Here is a 20840-nt window from a genome sequence, read left to right as displayed (position 1 = left end):
GTTAGCGACGGTTAGCGACGGTTAGCGGGTGGCCGAGAACTTAAATAATTAATAAGCGACGCGGACAAAAACGCCAGCGGGTTTTTTCAGACGAGCTCTCTAAAAGCTACGTGAGCTCTCATCCAATTAAAACCCACCGCGGGATTGGATGCAAATTAGGGGAGTACATTTCACGCCGTCAGTGCGAGGATTTTTGCTAACGCTAGCGCGACTTTTTGGATGCTTCTTACAAATTTGGGTTTTAATATTTTTGGGGGGCAATTTTATTTCAAAATTTTAGGATTTCAATCAAATTATTATTGCTAATAAACTCTTCCTTTGGATTGTGATAAGGATAGATTATATTATTATATATTAATATAGGATGTTTTTAACCTCAATGATTGCGCATTTTTTTGTTTTTTTTACATTGTTTTGTTTTAAAAAGTTGGCGACTTTTTGGATCCTTCTTACAAATTTGGGTTTTAACATTTTTGGGGGCAATTTTATTTCTAAATTTTAGGATTTCAACCAAATAATTCTTGCTAATAAACTCTTCCTTTGGATTGTGATAAGGATAGACTATATTATTATATATTAATATATAATATGATATTTTTAACCTCAATGATTGCACTTTTTTTTTACATTCTTTTGTTTTAAAAAGTTGGATTGATTGGTAAAGTTTTGTTCTACAAGTGCAAACAAAAAAAAATTGCATTCCTGTGGCTAATTTTCCCTTTTTTTGTTGCTAGCGCTCTGCTACGCTAAGCTAACGTACGTTACATTCAAAGAAGACTGATTTGGATGGCGCGTGGCTATATACAAAAAAAATGTCAAAATGTGGATGAGAAGCAGCTCACGTGGGCACGTTATCAAATAAATAAATCAATAAATAAAACCAGTTCTCAAACGGGGGTCCAGTTCTTTGATTTTGGACTCACTTCCTTCTATTTGGATTGGTCGAATTTTGTAAAAAGGTTGAAATTTGTCACCTTGCTACGGCTCCCCCGGGTTTGAGAACGGCCAGAAAATGAAAGAAATGGGCGGAAGACGATGCCGAGGACGGACGGACGGACGGGCGCTGGTTCGCTATCCGTCGGCCCGTCCGTCCGTCAGGGACGCTCGGCGCTCTCCAGCGACATCTGCGAGGAATGGCGCAGGAGGGGGGCGCTGCTGGGCTCCACCGTGGACGAGGTAGGGAAGAGCTTGTACCAGCCAATCACCGTGCGGCTCAGGTCCAGCTCCTCCAAGAGGATGCGGGCCACGCCCATGAAGCACTTGCGATCCATGCGCCCGTAGTTGCCCCAGACGATCAGCTGCACGCCGCCGTGCAAACATCACAAACAAGGCGCTTGAGCTTCCGATCCGAGAAGGGCATTTTTTTCGCAAATTGACGCCCCAAATTGATCTTCACCCCAAAAAAGGCTCAGGCTAGCGACACAGGAAGTCGAGGCTAGCTGCCGTCGAGGCTAGCTACCGTCGAGGCTAGCTACCGTCGAGGCTAGCTGCCGTTGAGGCTAGCTGCCGTCGAGGCTAGGTACAGTTGAGGCTAGCTGCCGTTGAGGCTAGCCACCGCCATTTATCCATGCGCTTCATTTTCTGCTCTGCTCATCCTCACAGAGGACGTGGGGGTGCTGGAGCTCATCCCAGCCAACGATTGGACACCCTGAATTGGTTGCCGGCCGGCCAATCGCAGGACGAGCCACGCTCGCGCTCATTTAAATTGCGCTCCCGGAGCCAATATGGCCGACATGTCCGTGTTGAGGACAAGAAGCAACCGAAAAGCCACAGGAAATCCGCCATTTTGGCTTAAAGGGGACATTTTAGGCTCTAGCTAGTTTCCATTAGCACTCTAGAAACTTGTAACTTTGGGGATATGAAATTTGGCAAACATGCCCATCATGAGGATACAAAGGTCTGAAGAATGCGTGCTAGTAGATGCACCACATTTGTGCCAATTTGGTTGAAAGTGGCTATTTGGTACACGGTCGATTGGTCGCCGGTCTTTTGGTCGCGGTCGATTGGTCGCCGGTCGATTGGTCGCCGGGCGTTTGGTCGTCGGTCTTTTGGTCGCCGGTCTTTTGGTCGCCCGTTGTCGCGGTCGGGGCGACCAAAAGACCGGCGACCAATCAACCGGCGACCAATCGACCGCCCACATGCTATTTGATGCTCTTTCTCAGGAGTTCCAGTCTTTCATTTTAGGGGGAAATTCTGTCCGGTTTCAATCTGAGATTTGGTGGACGACTTCACCACGAGTGGAGCCACCACAAACAAAGCCGACAGGTCACAGCAAGTCGGCCATTTTGGTTTGGAGTGGACATTTTAGAGCAGGCCTTGGAAACCACGTCGAGCCATAAATAAATACTTTTTTTAGTCATTTCACCGCTTTTAAAGTCTGGCAATTCTTTTAACCACATTGTTAGGCTGTTGCGAATAATGAGAGTATACACAAATTTTAAAAAAAGACGATTAAAAACATGCTGTGTCGACACGACAAAGACGACGTTCCTATTGGTCCGTTCGGGACTAAAGGGGAGTGGCTTCCACGGGGTGCCGGATTTTATCTAGCACGCGGTACCGCGAGTACGAGGCGCCGGCTTGAGCTTACCTGGACCACCTTGCCTTGCGGACTCTCGGAGAAGACCAGCACTTGGTTGTAAAGAGGGTCCAAGGACTTCCTGGCCGACTTGGTTTTCTTCTTGGCCACGCAGGCGCCGTTCTCCAGCAGGTAGACTTTGATGTAGGCCGCTGACAAAACAATGCAAAAGAGAAGAAGAAAAAAAAAGGAATAAAAAAAAAAAAAACCATTAGCTAGCACCACAATAAAAGCATTTGAGGTTATCCTCTTTATTTGTTTTAATGCGCCCTTTATCCTTTTGGGCCCGCTGGGCTTTCTTCTTACGCAACGGCGCCGCGTGGCGCAAGCGTGGCGTGGCGCGTGTTACGCAAGCGTGCCCATTTCGACTATTTCGGCCGTGTATTTGCTTGAAAAAGTAAATTACCGGGTGGCCCCTTGGAGCCCGCTTTCATGGTGAGTCCTCTGGCCTGGACCACCTCCACCTCCAGACCTCCGTTCCTCTCCATCAGGCCGATCTCCACGTCACCTAAAAAGGAAGGAAGGAAGGAAGCCGTGGCGGCAAAAAAAGTTCAATTAAAAAATGAAGGAAAAAAAAATGACTTCCCGCACGTGGGGGTGTGTATTTCTGTTTTGATTCATTTCATTTAGCTTTTATCCACCTTGTCTTCATTTGTACATGTATTTCTATTCATGTAAACATCCTGTGGATCATACGATAATGATTCATCATATAAAAATCGAGCTCATAATTGCTAATACAGACGCTCCCCTACTTACGAACATTGGAGTTACGAACAACGGTACATACGAACATGTCTGCAAATTGCGTTTAATTGCACGGGCATACAACTTGAATCGTTTGACCATCACTACCATTTCTAAACAGAAAGATCGAGCATGATTTTTCCTTCTTTTTTGGGTCCCTCCGCTGGCCGCTTTCAGACCGGCGCCAAGCTGCTTATTCTGGGCTGCCCGCAATGATGTAAGCACGGACTGGACCCGGTTCCGTCCGCGTGCTTTGGCTGAGAACGCCATTTTTTTTTTTTCGGAGGGAGCGACCCACTTCCCGCGTTTCGGGTACCGCCGGATGGAGAACGGACGCTAGCGTAAAGGAAGTCCGACTCACCCATGGACGTCATGGCCAAGGTCTGGCGGCCCACGAACTGGGCGGGTCCCATCCCGTCCAGGAAGTCGCTGAACTGGGCGTCGGAGGCCAGGCACACGCCGCTGTAGTTGAGGCTGCCAAAAAAAAAGAAAAAAAGACACCCAGTCGGTTAGCCGGCGCCAAATTCTCCGTGATTTACCGCCGGGTATTAAAGAAACGGGAGCGGCCTTTTTAATGAAGCGCAAGTCGTCTTTTCGCCGCTGAATCATTTAGCGTCTCGCTGCGATCCAATCACTTAGCCGGGATTAGTCCATGATGCTAAGATGAGCGTCTTTGCCGGGCGCCTTTCAATATTTCACGTTGGAATTTGAAGCTCTGCTACTGGCCAACAAATGCGCAAGATGGAAAAACATCAAACTTTGGGTGACATTTCAATGGTCGCTGGGTGCTTCTCTTCGGGCTAGTCCACATTGGATAAGATTGGATTGGATAACTTTATTCATCCCGTATTCGGGAAATTTCCAATATTCCCGAAGTAAAAGTTGCGACAGAAGGAAATGTCCAAAATGTCCGCATTCGGGCATAACTTTTGGCTTTTCTGAGTTTTACGATGATGGAGCGACCTGTCAAATTTGCCAGTGCCAAGGCAAAGCGGCCCCAGGGTCTGAATTTGTCCCGAATGGGCGCCGTTTGCTAACGCTTCCGATCCGTCAAACGCGTCCACGGCAGCTGGCGGTAATGAGGTCAGACTAGTATATGAAATTTATAGATAGATGTGCCGTGAATTAATAATGCGCTAAGTCTATCAACATTAGCCCAGGGAGCGCGCGCCGTTATTACGGTTTTAGATGATTACGCCGCTGCCTGGGATTAAGCAAAAAATAAATAAAAAATGACACGAATGAAAAAAAAAACCACAACCTAAAAAAATCTGATGATGTCACGCATTTACAAGGTCATTTTTGATTGACTTTTCATGATGATTTCTAGCAAATATGAGGCGTGATGAGATATCACTGGATTTGGGATTGAAGGTCGAGCGCGCACTCGTAAATCTTTCAACTAAAATGGCCGGATGGCAGGTCTTCTTGACTTATTTTTTTATTTTTTTTATTTTTTTGGTGGGCCCACCGGTGACAGAAACGTCCCACAAATTTCATTCAGCGACGTCAAACTGGCTTCGGGGGATGAATTAATAATACAATAGCGTCCGAGACATTTCGTCCCCTAAGGGATCTGGAATTAAACCTTGAAAGAAACATGGCAGATTTTCTGGCAGGCCTTCATTGGACCTTTTTTGCAGGTCTCCTGGTGACGGCCACGTCTACGAAATTGACCTCGCTAAGTTGAACGGGCTTCGGGAGCCGGGTTTTCAACACCGACGAGAATACGTCAATAATCACTTGAATCCAAAATGGCTGATTTCCTCTTTCTTTTTGGTTAATGCTTCTTGAGACTTTTTTGTAGGTCTGATGGTAACAAACATGTCCGCCGAATTTTACACCGCTAAGTTAAACTGGCTTCGGGGGCTGAATTTTTCAAAGTGGGTTAAGGAGTGTTAAACCGACAAAACTGATAGTAATATTGTCACTCGAATTCAAAATGGCTGATTTCCTTTTTCTTTTTGGATAATGCTTCAAGAGACTTTTTTGTAGATCCAATCATAATAGACACGTCTGTCGAATTTTACGCCGCTACGTCAAACTGGCTTCGGGGGCTGAATTTTTCAAAGTGGGTTAAGGAGTGTTAAACCGACAAAACCGATACTAATATTGTCACTTGAATCCAAAATGGCTGGCTTCCTCTTTCTTTTTGGTTAATGCTTCTTGAGACTTTTTTGTAGGTCCGATGGAAACAGACACGTCTGCCGAATTTCACGCCGCCAAGTTAAACTGGCTTCGGGGGCTGAATTTTTCAAAGTGGGTTAAGGAGTGTTAAACCGACAAAATTGATACTAATATTGTCAATGGAATCCAAAATGGCTGGTTTCCTCTTTCTTTTTGGTTAATGCTTCTTGAGACTTTTTTGTAGATCCGATGGAAACAGACATATCTGCCGAATTTCACGCAGCTACGTTAAACTGGATCCGGGGGCTGAATTTTTAAAAGTGGGTAAAGGAGTGGTAAACCGACAAAACCGATAGTAATATTGTCACTCGAATCCAAAATGGCTGGCTTCCTCTTTCTTTTTGGTTAATGCTTCTTGAGACTTTTTTGTAGGTCCGATGGTAACAAACATGTCCGCCAAATGTTACACCGCTACGTTAAACTGGCTTCGGGGGCTGAATTTTTCAAAGTGGGTTAAGCAGTGTTAAACCGACAAAACTGATAGTAATATTGTCACTCGAATCCAAAATGGCTGGCTTGCTTTTTCTTTTTGGGTAATGCTTCTTGAGACTTTTTTGTAGACCCAATCATAAAAGACACGTCTGTCAAATTTTACGCCGCTACGTCAAACTGGCTTCGGGGGCTGAATTTTTCAAAGTGGGTTAAGGAGTGTTAAACCGACAAAACCGATGGTAATATTGTCACTTGATTCCAAAATGGCTGGCTTGCTTTTTCTTTTGGGGTAATGCTTCAAGAGACTTTTTTGTAGATCCAATCATAATGGACACGCCTGTCGAATTTTACGCCGCTACGTCAAAGTGGCTTCAGGGGCTGAATTTTCCAAAGTCTTCAAGTCCCAAATGCAACAGCAATAGTATCATCAATTGGATCCAAAATGGCGGTCATTGACTCACTTTCCCTCGGAGCCGTAGCTGTTGACGCTGTCCTCGATGGACTCGTGGCTGGCCTGCCTGGGCGTGCGGCTGGGCATGTCCACCGCCAGGCCCGTCTCCGTGCTCCTCTGGATGGCGCCCTTGGACTTGCGCCCGTCCGGCTCTGCTGGAAGACAGTGTTCGTTAGTGGACGATGACCGTGAGCGTCACGTCACCTATTTTCATACGTTACATTATGACATTTTTGCTGGGGAGTGGGGGGCGTTTTCTGATTGGACGTCTATCGCAGTCAATGGCAGACAGGGAGATTGAAATCCTATTCTAGGGGGGTGCACCTGTTCGCCCCCTCCTCTTCCTCTTCGTCTTCGTCTCCCCGGTCCCAACGGAGCAGCCCTCCTTTCCTCACACGCCATTTTTTACTCCTGACTGTTTTGGGTCGCCCCCCCCCCCCCCCCCCTCCCTCCTCACCGCACACAGGCCCCGCCCCCTTCCCCAATACCGCGTCGGGTGCCCTCCGAGATTTGGCGGGCCCCGAAGCGCCTCGCTTCTGCCCGTTTTTTGTTTTTTTTGTTTTTGTTTGCCAAGAAAGAACAAAAGGAAGGTTTTTTTTTTTGCCAACAAGCTAACTGCTACAAAGCTCATTTGAAACGTTAGCGTATGGCAAAAAAGAAAAGTGCCAGATGGAAATGATAGTCGCCAATGCAAAACACGGACTTCCTGTCAATGTTCAGGGGCTTCCTGTTCATTTTGGTGCATTGTCTTTAGCCGCCGATGACGGCGGTGAACGTCCAATCATGAACATTCGGCCATTTTATTCCATCTCATTCAATGGATACGAAATGGCAAATGAGAAAAACGTCAAGGCCGATTGGACGTGGAGAGCCGTCCATGAGTGTCCAGAAGATAAAAATATTAATTAAAAAAAATATATATAGTAGTTTTTTATCTTGTTTTAGTGGGATTTTTTTTCCGAGTTTAATTGCATTTTTTTCGCCAATTTGTAAATTTTTGCAGTTTTTCTCATTTTTGCCAGCAAAGTTTTTGCTGAAAAACACGTTTGTTTCTATTGGACGTGGAGAGCCGTCCATGGCAGCCCATGAGTGTCCAGAAGACAAAAATATGAATCAAATTAAAAAAAAAAAAAAGTAGTTTTTTATCTTGTTTTGGTGGGATTTTTTTTTCGAGTTTAATTGCATTTTTTGGCCGATTTGTCAATTTTTGTATTTTTTCTCATTTTTGCCAGCAAAGTTTTTGCTGAAAAACACGTTTGTTTCTATAGAATCAACGCCATTTTGAATGTTGAATGATGAGTTAATTTTTTTAGAAAAAAAAATTAAATGAAATTGTCATTGACGAATGGACGATAACTTTTGCCACCATTGACGACGATAAACGTCCCGTTTGTACGGACCCCGGGGGAAGGGAGGGGGGGCTTAGAGGTTCGGCGGCGGCGGCGACGGCTGCGTACGGGACGTCCGCCGTCACCGTGTCGCTCTCTCTCGGTCACTCACCTCCGTCGTCCTCGTCGAAGGAGTTGACGCAGGGGAAGTAGACGGCGAGCGCCTCGAAGGAGGCGGAGAGGCTGATGCGACTCTGCGAGCGTTCCATGTAGAGGCCGCCGCCCCCCCCGGCGGTCCCGCCGGTCCCGGCGGCGCCCGTCGCCTTTGCCGCCGCCGTCGAGCCCGGGTCGGCCGGCCTGGCCAGGCGGGGCTGCTGGGCATTCTTCACGCGGAGTACGGCACGCGGCGTCTTGCCCGCCGGTCGTCGGCTGCCCCCCGCGGCGGCAGACCCCCCAAGCCGCAAGGGAAAGGCCGCTCGGCGACGGGAGGGCGACGGCGAGGGCGAGCGGCCGCGGCGGCGCCACCTCTCATAGAAGCGGCGCGCTCTGACGCCGTCTCGGGAGAGACGGGAGGACTCGCGTCTGTCTCGGGCTCATCTCGCTCGTAGCGGGGGGGGTGGGAGGCGATCTGAGGGGACGGGGGGGCTGAGGATGGGAAAGAGAGGAAGTTAGGGGCGGGGCAAAAGCTCCCATTGGCCAGCAGTCTGTGCTTACGTTACAGCCGCTTTTCCCCCCCCAAACACATCGGACAACAAAATGTAATCTTTCATCCAAATCAAATCATCCTTTGAGCCATTTGAGCCATTAAAGCCCCCCCAATGAATATGTAGGATACAAATTGCGGAAAAATCAGACTTGGATTTGTCCCCAAACTCGTGAAAAAGTACACAAAATCTTTATCTTGATAGTCATCGCAAAAATTCATCGGACAAATAGATCATAAGGACGGGAAAATATAATCCTTATTTAACCTCCTACGCTCCAGAGATTTGGAGCCATGGAATATTCGAATATTCTGACATATGCACGATATAAATAATCACATTAACGTAATGCTTCGGAAAATGATAGGGCAAAAAAAACTATTATTATGAGGTTATTTCAATGAACGCAGACCCTACCAACATGGCCGCCAGCCTGAAGCTGCTGAGGCCATGCGCATTGGGGCCATAACATTTTTGGGGAATTAAACCGAGTTAGCGCTCGTAGACGTCCAATCCATTTCGAGCGGAAGGCCAGAACGTACGTTCCTTGGCTGCCAACCCACCTGCTTCAAACGGATTGGACATCTACTACGTCAATGGCGGCCGGCGATTTGACATCATCTTTTCAAAGAAATGAGCTACTTCAATGGCCCCTAGCAACATGGCTGCCATCTTGGTAGGGGCCACCATCGCTCTTTTGGTACTTTGCTACTTGGCTTGGCCACTCACAGGCGTCCAATCCGTGGGAAGTGAGAGGGCTGGTGGCCAACGTTTCTTCTCCTCGCGCCGTCCGATGAGTAAATCGGGCAAGACGCTCAATTATCAATAATGGGAGGGAATCAAAAATGGGTCGCTTCTTTTTTGGACACTTTAGCCTAGTTTTTTTGTGGTGCGCCAAAGTGGGCCGAGGCCTCCGACTCATTTAAAGTAGAGCGACTTTGTCTGTCCCGACGTCTCGTCGACGATGGCGCGCCGTCTCGGAAGCTGCCGCGGGTCACTAACGTGTACGCGCGCCCATAAAAAAATAGTTTTTTTTTTTTAAAAGATGGATTTTCAACAGTAGGGTTTTTATGGAGGAAGCCTCCATTGATTATGGATTGCCTTTGTGGCCAAGCACGAGATCAAAACTGGGACATCTGGCACAAATAGCGTTGCTCCGATAACATATTTGGCTCCCCGTTCTGAGTCCGATTCCCTGGCTGCCGTTGGTGTTCATAGACGTCCAATCCTTACTTAGAAAAGGCAAATGGAATGGACAAGTGATAAACTCATTGAATTTCAGAGTAGAAGGACGAGAATAGACATATTGGACAGTCTGTAAACGTTTTTTTAAAACTATTTTTTTATGTGAAGCATATAATTTGGAGTTCAAATCTATTTTGAGAATCAAAGAAAAAAAATAAACGAGTCCGAGGGAGAGCGTTATTTTTAATAGACGGAAGCTTTACTGACACCTGGTGGCTACTTTGACGAGCTGCATCACCCATGCAATACATTCTTGTATACTAGATGATTTGAAAACTGAACTAAATATTTGACTTCATTCACCGATCTTCCAAGTTTTAATATATTAAATGTAAAAATGTATACATAAAAATAACTCATTATATTTCAACATGAATAGAATTTATAGAACGTCTACTTTTTATTCTACAACATTTGGAGAAAAAAACGGAATTAACGAAAAACATCTAACTAGTATGTTGAAATCTGTGAATGAAATAGACTTAGATTCATTCATTTGAGGTATTGCTTATCCTCACGAGGGTCGCGGGGGTGTCGGGACCTGCAATACAGCCAATCGCAAGGCACGAGGAGAGCAACAACCAATCATAACAAGGGACAATTTAGCTTACAATTAGCCTAGCGTGCCTGTTTTGGGGATGTGGGAGTAAACTAGAGTACCCAGAGAAAAGCCACACAGACAACAAACTCCACACGGGAAGGTCGGGAACCCCGCGGGGATCGAACCCTGCATCCCAGAACTTTGAGACGGAAGAGCTAACCGCTTCCCAGACAGTTTTTTTTTCCTGATACGAGCTTTGAAAATAAATGCGTGGAATCCCTCCAGTAAATAAGCTTACTTTGAAGCACCCGATCCTTTTCATGAGCGCAAAGTGCCATAGCGTCCAAATCTATCAGCTGACACCACGATGAACTCCCGTCTGAGAGCAGCCTTGGAGACAGTTGCCATGGAGACAAGCGTACGTCATCTTTTTTTTTAAAGGGGGGTGCGCCATAGAAACCAACAAAATGTGTTTCATGTCAAGTTACGGTAGCAAATGGAGGCCTTCAGCCAAAATTTTTTTTTTTTTTAAACCAAGATGAGAATTGGCAGGCAGCTTTTCAAAATAAAAAGGGGGGAAATGGCAAGGTTTTCAAAATAAGGTAGCATATTTTCATCTGGATATTAGAATGTATATTGTTATTGAGTGCAAGTCGTCAGGGTGAAAAGTCATTCCAATTTTTAAAAATAGCAATGTATTGAAAAAATGTAGGTACATTAAGAAATTAATTTAAATTAAATGAAAACCATTGAAAAAAACAAATATATCCATCATTGTTTTTGTATGAACCCATACAAAATATCTCATATGAATATCATTAGTATTGTTCAGTGAATTGATTGTAATTACCGTATTTTCACGACTATAAGGCACACTTAAAAGTCTTAAATTTTAGACAGTGCGCCTTATAATCCAGTGTGCTTTATATATGGGGGAAAAATTAAAATGTGTCATTCATTGAGGGTGCGCCTTATAATGCGGTGCGCCTTATAGTCGTAAAAATACGGTAGGTTAAAACGAAATTCATTTAACTATGAATTCATTCAAATGAAATGAAAATACTATTTTTTGAATGTATTATAACAAATTAATGACCAAATCAGGTTTTATGCCAAGATGAAAGTTTGGAGTGAGGTTTACAGTTTTTATCTACACATCTCAATCTTTGTTATTACTATATGAGAATATAATACAATTCAATACATTCACGTAAATACGTTAAAACATTCAAATGGGAATTAAAATTGAATGTATTCAAATATTCTTTTGGTGAGGGGGAAAAAATCATAATTACAAAGTGTTTAGCAATATTTAGATGAAAATATGACCCGAAATATCTCTATTTGAATGGGTTCAATTGATTTTTTGGAAGAGAAAACAGTGGCGAAATAGTCAACGGTTGCCATGGCATCTCGGACGTCAAAGCCCCTGCCCGGTTGCGAGGAAACCCCTCGGCACCGTCGCCGCGGAAACCGGCGGGGGGAGGGTGGGGCTTATAGGAAGCGGAAGTGTCAGCGCAGGCGGAAGTGGTACTGCCCTGAATACCCTGAGCAGCCAGAGGAGGACGGCTCGATAAAGCCTCATCGGTCACCGCGGAAAATCGGCAACTCTCGTACCTTGGAAACGTAAGTGGACCCCCCTTAGACGCTCCCCCAGCCCGTCGGACGTTCCGCCGCGGAAGGGGGGCCCGGCGAGGCCGAGGCTCGGAGAGCGATGGGATCCAAGCACCCTCGCCGAGCCTTCACCACCACCTCCGCCTCCTCCGCGGCGGAAGGTGCCCATTGTGGTTTAGGGCTGGGTGCTCGCGAGCCCGCTAGCATTTAGGCCGAGATCCGCGCGTATCGCCGCCGCCGCAGCAGCAGCTCACTCCCCCGGGCGGGGTGGGAGTCGCCCGCTACCGTAGCCTCCTCTATCGGCCCGTTATTTGACCGCAAACGCGAACCCGCGTCGGTTCGTCGTCGTCCTCGGCGACGCTTCGGCCCGCAGCGCCACTTTGCGTCGACGGGGACGACCGGTACGACTTACCCCGGTTCGGCATTCTCGGTCCTCGGCCACCACGGAGCTCGCTCGCTCGCCGTCCTCTTAGCCGTGCTGCTCGGTCGCGGCGTGTGCTAACACCCCCTCGTTTTGCTTGGAGTTCGCCCTTCCTCGCCTCCTCCTGAGAATAATTTCCTCGGAGTTCCTTTTGAGGCTCTTTTGGCGAGTTAAAAATAAAAACGCCTTTAAGCGAGGCGGCCGCATGTCTGTTTGCGGCCGAGCTGGACGTCGCTTGGGCCGCTGAATGAGCGGGGGGCGGGCGTGCGCTCGTGCTAGGCTAGCCACCATCTTAAAATTCCACAGACGACGACAACGACGAGGGCGGAACTACCAGCAGGCCCCGCTCGCAAAAAAAACGCCTAGCCTGCGGGGACGCTCGGCGTACCGCCGTAATTCCACGTCCTCGGGCGACAATATGAAACACTTTGCCGACACTAGAAGTTGGAAGAAGGCCACCAATATGCTACGCCGTCCTCCGAAAATGGAGCTCTGAGTTCGCCTGGCTGACTGTTAGCTCGTTCACTAGCTAGCTAGCTGGCTAGCGTGGCCGCTCCATTGGAAGGCTTTATACTCGTTTAACCCTTTACAGGGCGAGTGGCTATTTTGACTCCTTTAAGAAACGCAATTATAATGAGATTATTTTGCGATCCCCAATTGTTTTGATTACAACCATACATGGACAATACGATAACGTAAAGAGAAATATAATTTATTAATCTCTAATCCTTTTGTGGGGTATGTGACTATATAAAAAACGCATTTATAAGTAGATTCTTTTGTTATGACTCATTGTTTCCCCATCAATACAATTACAGATAACATGTCGTTGAAAAGAGAAATACTTTGGTTATGATACAATAAACCATTGACAGATGAATCACTTATTAACCCTTTGTTGGACAAGCCATGATTGTTAGTCATATAAAAGGCTAAAGTCAATTTATTCCAAAGCAAATTGGGAAAAACGATTATATTTTTTTAAATAAGAGATAAAACCGTATGTATTCTCTTCCAACCTAATCTAAATTAGATTTTTTTTTGCATTTTTTGGGGAGTGTGGAGTAGTAATAACAACCCTTAATGGCGTTAAGTGGCGTCAACTTGACACTTTGAGCTATTTTTGTGCCAAATGCACAACTTTAGCACCTCTGCTCTAACGTATGATGTCTAAAAATGGCGACCCACTTTTGCCCGTTTTAGCGCCGGCGGCGAACTAGGAGAAGGTCACCGGCGTCTGACGACGTCAAACGGCCTTTTACTTTTCTTCTTTTTTTGTGGTTGTATTAGCGACGAGATGGAAAGGACCGACCTGGTGCAGAAAGCCAAGCTGGCCGAGCAGGCCGAGCGCTACGACGACATGGCGGCCGCCATGAAGCAGGTGACGGAGCAGAACAAGGACCTGACCAACGAGGAACGCAATCTGCTGTCCGTGGCCTACAAGAACGTGGTGAGAACTCGGTGGGACCGCTTATGCGTGCGCGGGTTACTTCCTGGTTGACATGAAGTCACTTCCTGCTGTTTTTAGGGCATTTCTGGGTCGTTTCCTGTTGATTTCAGGTCATGTTTTGGTCGTTTTAAGGCATTTAGCTTTACTTTGGGTTGGTTTTTGGGCATTTCCCGGACACTTTCTGCTGCTTTAGGGCATTTTTTGGTCACTTCAGGTTTTTTTTTATGGCACTGGCGAGTGGCTCACGTTTTGACAGGCATTTTTGGTTCAAGGTCATGTTTTGTTAGCTTTGTATCTCTTCCTGTGCATTTTGTCAGAAATTTTAGGGTGTTTGAGCTGACTTGGGTTGGTTTTGGGGCCTTTTGGTGTCACTCGCTGTGATTCTGATGATTTTGGGGGGGCATCTCCTTTTCACTTGGGGTTCATTGGGTGTAAAATGGTGACGCGCATCGCTTTGGTCATTTTGAGCACGGGCTGATTTGCTTTTTTGGGGGGGGGTCCCAGGTGGGAGCTCGGCGTTCGTCCTGGCGCGTCATCTCCAGCATCGAGCAGAAGACGGAGGGCAACGAGAAGAAGCAGCAGATGGCTCGTGATTACCGCGTCAAGATCGAGGCGGAGCTCAAGGAGATCTGCAACGATGTGCTGGTACGTGACCCCCGCCTTACGGTGGGCTATTTTTTTTGTGGGTCCTATGGAAAAGATGGCGTCTTGTTTGCGTGTAGAATCTGTTGGACAACTTCCTGATCGCCAACGCCAAGCTGGCAGAGAGCAAAGTGTTCTACCTCAAAATGAAGGGCGACTACTTCCGCTACCTGTCGGAGGTGGCGGCGGGCGAGGACAAGAAGGAGACGGTGAGCAACTCCCACCAGGCCTACCAGTCGGCCTTTGACATCAGCAAGGGCGACATGCAGCCCACGCACCCCATCCGCCTGGGCCTGGCCCTCAACTTCTCCGTCTTCTACTACGAGATCCTCAACTCGCCCGAGCAGGCCTGCTCCCTGGCCAAGCAGGTGAGGAGTCGGCCCGGCACTCCACTCCGACCTAGCCGGGCGGAACGAGCGCCCTGATCCGTCACCCCCTTCCCCTCCCCTCCCCGCAGGCTTTCGACGAGGCCATCGCCGAGCTGGACAGCCTGAACGAGGACTCGTACAAAGACAGCACGCTCATCATGCAGCTACTAAGGGACAACCTCACGGTGAGATCAATTTTCCTGTGTTGAGCTAGCTAGCTAGCTAGCACAGAACCAAAAAGATGGAGTCTAAACCACGTCCCACTTGTTTTACGCAGCTGTGGACATCGGAAAACCAGGGCGACGAGGCAGAGGCCGGCGAGTGCGAGAACTAGTAGCGACGCCCCACCCGACATCCCCGCTAATCTTCTTCTTCTTCTTCCTCTTCCTCCTCTATCATGCACACAAACGTTCATTCCTTCTTCTGTAAAAGAAGCAGCATGCCCCCATCCCCCCCCCCCCCCCCCCGTTCCTCGGCACTCCACCAGCTCCTTTAGAACCTTCTGGCCCGTCCTTTCTCACTAGGAGGTTGTTATTTTTTTGTTTGTTTGTTTCTCTCTTTCTGCCATTTCTTTTCAATCTTCCCATTTTCTTGTTCCTCCTCCCCCAAACTTCCTGTCGGCTTTGTTAGTCCTGCCCACTGGCTGCTTTTATTCCACTTTAATCCAAACAAACAAGAAAACAAAAAAGGTTATTAAACTGTGTGTTTATTTTCAACAATGATGCTCATGGCTCTTATTTGCGGGGGGGGGGGGGGGGGGTTTCTGATGAGACCCAAAGGATGGTCAACTTGGCAAAGACATGTTCTTGCACGTCACCCGATTTTAAGAATCTTCTGATAACGACTAAAGGTATTAGGGATGGAGGGGGGGGGGAAATATATATCGAAATGTCTTGATGGGCCTAATTTGTACAGAGCTATTGCAACATAAAATGAAAAAAAAAATCCCTATGGACAGATGAGTTGCCAAAATTACCAAAATAAGGTTGCCAACAAATTGTTTAAACAATATATTTTACATAAACCTGTATGGCTAAAAGTGGGCTATTTTAATTTGGATCTACTTTTAAATTTCCTATATTCTGTTCTTTTTTTTTTAACAACTTGACAATAGGAACAACATTGATGCTAACTTGATGTAGCATCTGACTCAAAAAAACAATTCAAATGTTTGGGAATAGAATTTTGTCCAGTTAACTGATATGTAGTGGTGTGACCAAAAGGACTTTCCATATTTTTTGTGTTTATCTAGCTTGCTAACAATGTAGCCCCGGTGCAATTTGACTGTCATTTTGTTTTTGTTGTAGAATAGACGACATATTCTGTCCATTACCAGACACATTTAAATGTAAAATGGCTGCAATGACTGGATTTTTTTTTACACTGCTTCAATCAAAACCACCATTTGACTGGTTCATTTATTATTAACGCAAAAATCATCCAACTCCACACGCCCCGGCCCATTTGTCTTTCCCACGTCGCCGCCAAGTGAACGAACGGCGAGAGAATTTCTATGGAAAAGTAGTTGCGCTTTTCAAAATGGCCGCCGCCAACTTGCTTTCCGACGGACGAAGAAACGGAAATAAGTTACGCAAATGACAAAGGAGAGACTAAAAGTAGCGCGTTGGATGGCCAAAACGCAGGAAAATGACCGTTCAGGCACTTGGGCCGACCGACCGACTCTGCGGATTTAGCTCCGCCCTCTGGGGGGCGTGGACGGCTCACTTCTTACGGTTTCTGGTTCTTTTCTTCTTCTCCTGGGGCGGCGGCGGCGCCGTTTGCTGTTTGGGAGCTTCTCGTTGGACTTCCTGTAGCATCTTGACGGCGGCCGAGTTGCCGGGTTCCACCTCCAGGAGTTCTTTCAGGTCTCGGATGCACGCCGTCGTGTTCTGGAGACAAAATTTGTTGTTGTTTTCCTTTTCAAAAACTGTAAACTTATCTGGTCGTGCTTAAGAAATATTTTCTCTCGGGATTGCGCTTCACCTGGAGCTCCTTGTAGGCCTGCGCCCGTCGGTAGAGCGCCTTGATGTTGACGCCGTCCAGGGCCAGCGCCGCGTCGCAGTCGCCGACGGCGTCGCGGTAGCGCCCCAGGGCCAGGTAGCACAGCGCCCTGTTTCCGCAGGCAAAAAAACACAAGTTAGCCAAGCTAGCGGTGCGTCCGCCTTTCCGAGACGCGACGGGGGGGCGCCGTCGGTTCGGTACCCACCGATTGGTGAAGGCGGCGGGCTCTTTGTCGTGGCACAGAATGCTCTGCGTGTACTTGTCGGCGGCGGCGGCATGCTGGCCTTTCTTGACCAAGGCGTTGCCTTCCTCCTTGAGCGCCCCGGCCCGCCGGGCGTCCTCGGCCGAGACGTCGCCCCCCGCCGCCGCCGCGGCCGGCGCCGCGCGGCTCAACTTCTCGCGGACCGCCAGGGGCACCGTCGGGATGGTCGGGAGTTTCTCGCGCCACGCCGGACCGTCCGCCTCCGTTAGCGCTTTGGTCATCCTGAGGAACGAAGTCAAGGTTTTGAAAAAAATTAATTACCGTATTTTCACGTCTATACGGCACATCGTATTTTTAGCCGCAGTGTCAGTAACGAGTGCTATTTCTGTATTTGACACACACACACACACACGACACATCACATTTAAAGGCGCAGCCAGGCATGGCAAAACATACACCAGCTTAAACATAGGGACCCACGCTAAAGAACACGTTTTTAAAAAGGCAACGGAAGCAAAACAGTTGGGTTGTACCTTAATTGGCCATTTTACAATGTACTTACGTCATCATTTCATGTTGGTGACTGGTCGCAAATCAAAAGTGACGGCGAGCCGTGATAAAAGCCATCCGGTCGCTTGACATACGCCTCACGTAGCCAAAATCTCATGTTGCGGTTCGATATGCATCCATATATAATACATATATATATAGTTCGCAGTCTAGCTTTGAATGCTCTGTTGACGCCAACATCTAGCGGCAGGATTTCTTTTGTAAATACAGCCGAAATGACGATGAGCACCAAATTATTGTGTTGCCGTCATACTGGGTGTATTGTCAAAAGAACTATATATCCCAGCAGTCACTGCACAGTACTTTTTCTACGGGGAAAATAGAATAATTATAATAGAGTCGGGGGCTGCTTGCCGTAGTTGTGAGAGCTGTAGAGGATGGTGTACCCTATCCACTGATTTATTGGATTTTATCGTGATAACAATTTTAGTATTGGTCCATATATAAAGCGCACTGCATTATAAGGCGCCCTGTCTATTTTGGAGAAAATTTAAGACTTTTATGTGCGCCTTATAGTCGTGAAAATACGGTAATTTGTTTCCATATATAAAGGCACACTGGATTATAAGGCGGCCTGTCTATTTTGGAGAAAATTTAAGACTTTTAAGTGCGCCTTATAGTGGTGAAAATACGGTAATTAAAAAACAGCAATGGCAATCCGCTGCGTGTAGTAATCGTGCTGGCACGCACGAGGGCGCCGTTTCCCAGCCTGCACCGACTCACCTGTTGGCCCCATCGTGCGCCGCCACAATGTTAGCGTCCAGCTGCAGGACCGTCTTGTAGTCCACGTAGGCCTGGCGGTAGCGCTCCTGGGCCTCCGACGCGGCGGCCCGGCGGAGCAGCGACTTCACGTTGAACGGTACCAACTCCAGAGAACTGGCAAAGAGCGGAAGGGGGTCGTCAACTCAACTCGGTCGACGGCGCCGGTCCGTTTCCAATGGGAGAGGGCGAAGGAAACCTCGTGGAATGGCCCTCTCCCGGTCAAGACGGAGCGAGCGCCCAACGAAGGTCACCGGATTCCCGTGTACTCACATGTTGCAGTCCTTGGAACACTCGGAACAGTTTCCTTCTTTGAGGTAGCTAGCGGCGCGGTTGGAGTGCAAAATGCTCAAATCCTCCACATTTTTGGGATCTGAAAGAGTGAAAGGCATTCAAACGTCAGCCCTCAAAATTCACACATTTTAAAATTATACGTCAAATACGATTCACGGAGGAATGAAAAAAGTCGCAGGAAAAAATGAAAATATAGAAAATTGCGTTGAAAAATACATCCGAAAACTGGAAAATCTTCAATAAAAAAAAACGGGGATAAAAAGAAATAGGAGAAAATATAGAAGATATATTGAAAATAATACGATTATTTTTAGACAATTTTATAGGAAATATTTTTGAATCAATTAAATCACTGAAAATGTGAATCAAAAAAATGATTAAACTCCCTTTTAATTCATTTGTTTTGGAATACTTTTTAAAATATATCCGAAAACTGGAAAATCTTCAATGAAAAAACGGGGATAAAAAGAAATAGGAGAAAATATAGAAGATTTATTGATAAGAATATGATTATTTTTAGACTATTTTATAGGAAATATTTTTGAATCAATTAAAATCACTTTGAAAATATGAAACAAAAAATGATTAAACTCCCTTTTCATTCATTTGTTTTTGAATACTTTTGAGGTTAAATTTCTATATTTGTATTCCATTTTTTTATCGGTTCATAATTGTTAAAAGCAGGTGAGTAGGTGAGCAACATGTTTTAATTCTGCCTAGCAACGGTATATGTTGCCTTCGTGGCACCTGGTGGGAAGAGTGGAAATAATGTTTGCATATTTTACTTGAGTTCATTAGTAGAAGTTCAATGATTATAGTAGTAATATAGTTTTAAAATAGATAGAAAGAAGAAGTCGACTCACTCGACTTGTGCAGCTCGACGATAGCCAGGCTGTAGAAGCGGGTGGCCTCTCCGTACTGGCCCGCCTTGAAGAACTGGTTTCCGGCTTGTTTCAGCTCGTTCCACGACCTCGCTTTCGTTTTCTGACTCATTCTCGCTTTCCTGTTTTCGGGGAATTCAAAACTCAGCTCACGCGACAACTATTTATGTGGCAAAATATGCGTCTCAAATCAGATTAGTGAACATTTCCAATTCGTTCAGGGAAACTAATCATAATTCCTAAAACGAGACAAAGAAATGCGCAACAAAACCGAAGCAATTAATGACATGGCGTGTTTTGTGCTATTAAATAACAAAAAATAATGTCAAACACGACGCGTGAATTCACATGTAGCTATGTCATGCTAACCATGACCAGTGTTTTCCTAAATGGAGCTAACCCGAATGAAAGCTAAGCGACACACTTCCGGTTGCAAGCTAGGCTAATACGTACATATAAACGGAGCCTAAAAGCAAATCTACGCGGCCCACTTCCGCTTGCTAACCTAGACGGGAGCTAGCACCGGCGTGCAACCGTATCACTCACTGGCTTTCGTGGTGTCTTCCGCGGGGAAAGTTGACGGGTGGCGCGTTACGCTTAAAATGTCCTTTACTAGGAAACGTGGAGAATATAAAGGCATTCCTCCAAGGGCTTGTTCTTTTTTTTTACCTCCTTTCTGGCTGGCGAGCTGTTGTTCTGCCTGAGGTGCTAGCGCTAAATGCGGCGAAGAAGGGGGCGGTCGTCCGGAACTTTCCGGCCGGCTGTGCTCACTTGTCAGCGGGAGCACGATGACGCTTGTGACGGCTCGAGGGGGTTGGTTCTTCTCACGATGCGTTCTCGTGCCCTGGGAAATTACGAGTATGTTCTAGTGCCCTGGGAAATTAGGAGTACGCATGTTCTACTTGCGGCCCAACACCGTGTTTGAGGGGATATGTTATGAAAAAATGGAATTTAATCATTGTTTATAGTAAATAGTAAACATTCAACTCATGGTCCGCCATAGACGGCGCTTAATGTCCAATTCATTGTGACTTGGAGGTGCTAATTGAAGGTCTCACGCCGTCAATGGCAGGCAATGAGTTAAGAGTAAAACAATGGTCTTTTTTAATTCATAAGTACTAGTACGTATAGGGGAAAACGGTTTAAATTGCCTTGTAGTTTTTTTTTATTCATAAAGAGCCTAAATAAAAAATAAATAAACCACCATTATTCAGTTCATTCAAAATGTTTTTTCATTGTACAGTCATATTTTATTAAAAACAAAAAAGGAAGCTTTAAAAATGTTCTATTTTGGCTACTATTTTAGCTACTATTTATCAACCTTAGCATTCTAATGGGGCCTAGAAAAAGTGTGTTCGCTTTTATTAGTTTCAATTTTGTTTTAAAAAAAATACACCAAATAACTGTATCATTTTAAACAAATGG

At 46.3% G+C, this 20840-nt stretch overlaps 3 protein-coding genes across 7 annotated transcripts; 1 reads left to right on the top strand and 2 right to left on the bottom strand.

The window, feature by feature from the left end:
* Positions 1-3: 3 nt before the first annotated feature.
* Positions 4-12775, bottom strand: rims4 (regulating synaptic membrane exocytosis 4). Of its 4 annotated transcripts, none has more exons than XM_077603496.1 (8): positions 12240-12775; positions 7896-8368; positions 6406-6550; positions 3687-3799; positions 2985-3086; positions 2591-2730; positions 1104-1298; positions 4-1059 (listed from the first exon to the last, which is right to left on the bottom strand). In XM_077603496.1, exons 2-8 carry the CDS (start codon positions 7990-7992, stop codon positions 979-981), a joined length of 873 nt encoding a protein of 290 aa, XP_077459622.1. In that variant the 5' UTR covers positions 7993-8368; positions 12240-12775; the 3' UTR covers positions 4-978. The 4 variants fall into 4 exon arrangements, with proteins under 4 accessions (XP_077459622.1, XP_077459620.1, XP_077459621.1 ...); XM_077603494.1 differs by having other exon boundaries at positions 4-1055; positions 12240-12773; XM_077603495.1 differs by having other exon boundaries at positions 4-1055; positions 6406-6547; positions 12240-12769.
* ywhaba (tyrosine 3-monooxygenase/tryptophan 5-monooxygenase activation protein, beta polypeptide a) lies at positions 11707-15427 on the top strand. Its single transcript, XM_077603498.1, has 6 exons — positions 11707-11839; positions 13539-13698; positions 14203-14343; positions 14421-14708; positions 14798-14893; positions 14986-15427. Exons 2-6 carry the CDS (start codon positions 13546-13548, stop codon positions 15040-15042), a joined length of 735 nt encoding a protein of 244 aa, XP_077459624.1. The 5' UTR covers positions 11707-11839; positions 13539-13545; the 3' UTR covers positions 15043-15427.
* Positions 15428-16095: 668 nt separating this feature from the next.
* On the bottom strand, positions 16096-20248 carry tomm34 (translocase of outer mitochondrial membrane 34). Of its 2 annotated transcripts, none has more exons than XM_077603493.1 (7): positions 20085-20248; positions 19398-19537; positions 18514-18613; positions 18205-18357; positions 16915-17193; positions 16692-16818; positions 16096-16597 (listed from the first exon to the last, which is right to left on the bottom strand). In XM_077603493.1, the coding sequence occupies exons 2-7, from the start codon at positions 19525-19527 to the stop codon at positions 16430-16432; spliced, it is 957 nt and encodes a 318-aa protein (XP_077459619.1). In that variant the 5' UTR covers positions 19528-19537; positions 20085-20248; the 3' UTR covers positions 16096-16429. The 2 variants fall into 2 exon arrangements, with proteins under 2 accessions (XP_077459619.1, XP_077459617.1); XM_077603491.1 differs by having other exon boundaries at positions 19962-20218.
* Positions 20249-20840: the final 592 nt, after the last annotated feature.

The sequence above is a fragment of the Stigmatopora argus genome, chromosome 6 (assembly GCF_051989625.1).
Source record: "Stigmatopora argus isolate UIUO_Sarg chromosome 6, RoL_Sarg_1.0, whole genome shotgun sequence".
Classification (NCBI taxonomy): Eukaryota; Metazoa; Chordata; class Actinopteri; order Syngnathiformes; family Syngnathidae; genus Stigmatopora; species Stigmatopora argus.
Note: the sequence above shows the minus strand (reverse complement) of the source record. Positions and strands in the feature narration are given on the sequence as shown.

Bases quoted from the DNA above. Each gene is read 5' to 3' on its own strand.
- rims4 (XM_077603494.1), bottom strand. From the start codon at position 7,992: ATGGAACGCTCGCAGAGTCGCATCAGCCTCTCCGCCTCCTTCGAGGCG. The intron at 6,551-7,895 runs GTGAGTGACCGA...ACTGTCTTCCAG, and splicing joins CTTCGACGAGGACGACGGAG to CAGAGCCGGACGGGCGCAAG. The intron at 1,299-2,590 runs GTAAGCTCAAGC...GGCGGCGTGCAG, and splicing joins CGCAAGGCAAGGTGGTCCAG to CTGATCGTCTGGGGCAACTA.
- ywhaba (XM_077603498.1), top strand. From the start codon at position 13,546: ATGGAAAGGACCGACCTGGTGCAGAAAGCCAAGCTGGCCGAGCAGGCC. The intron at 13,699-14,202 runs GTGAGAACTCGG...GGGGGGTCCCAG, and splicing joins CCGTGGCCTACAAGAACGTG to GTGGGAGCTCGGCGTTCGTC. The intron at 14,894-14,985 runs GTGAGATCAATT...TGTTTTACGCAG, and splicing joins TACTAAGGGACAACCTCACG to CTGTGGACATCGGAAAACCA.
- tomm34 (XM_077603493.1), bottom strand. From the start codon at position 19,527: ATGAGTCAGAAAACGAAAGCGAGGTCGTGGAACGAGCTGAAACAAGCC. The intron at 16,819-16,914 runs GTGGGTACCGAA...CTGCGGAAACAG, and splicing joins CCCGCCGCCTTCACCAATCG to GGCGCTGTGCTACCTGGCCC. The intron at 16,598-16,691 runs GTGAAGCGCAAT...TTTTGTCTCCAG, and splicing joins AGGCCTACAAGGAGCTCCAG to AACACGACGGCGTGCATCCG.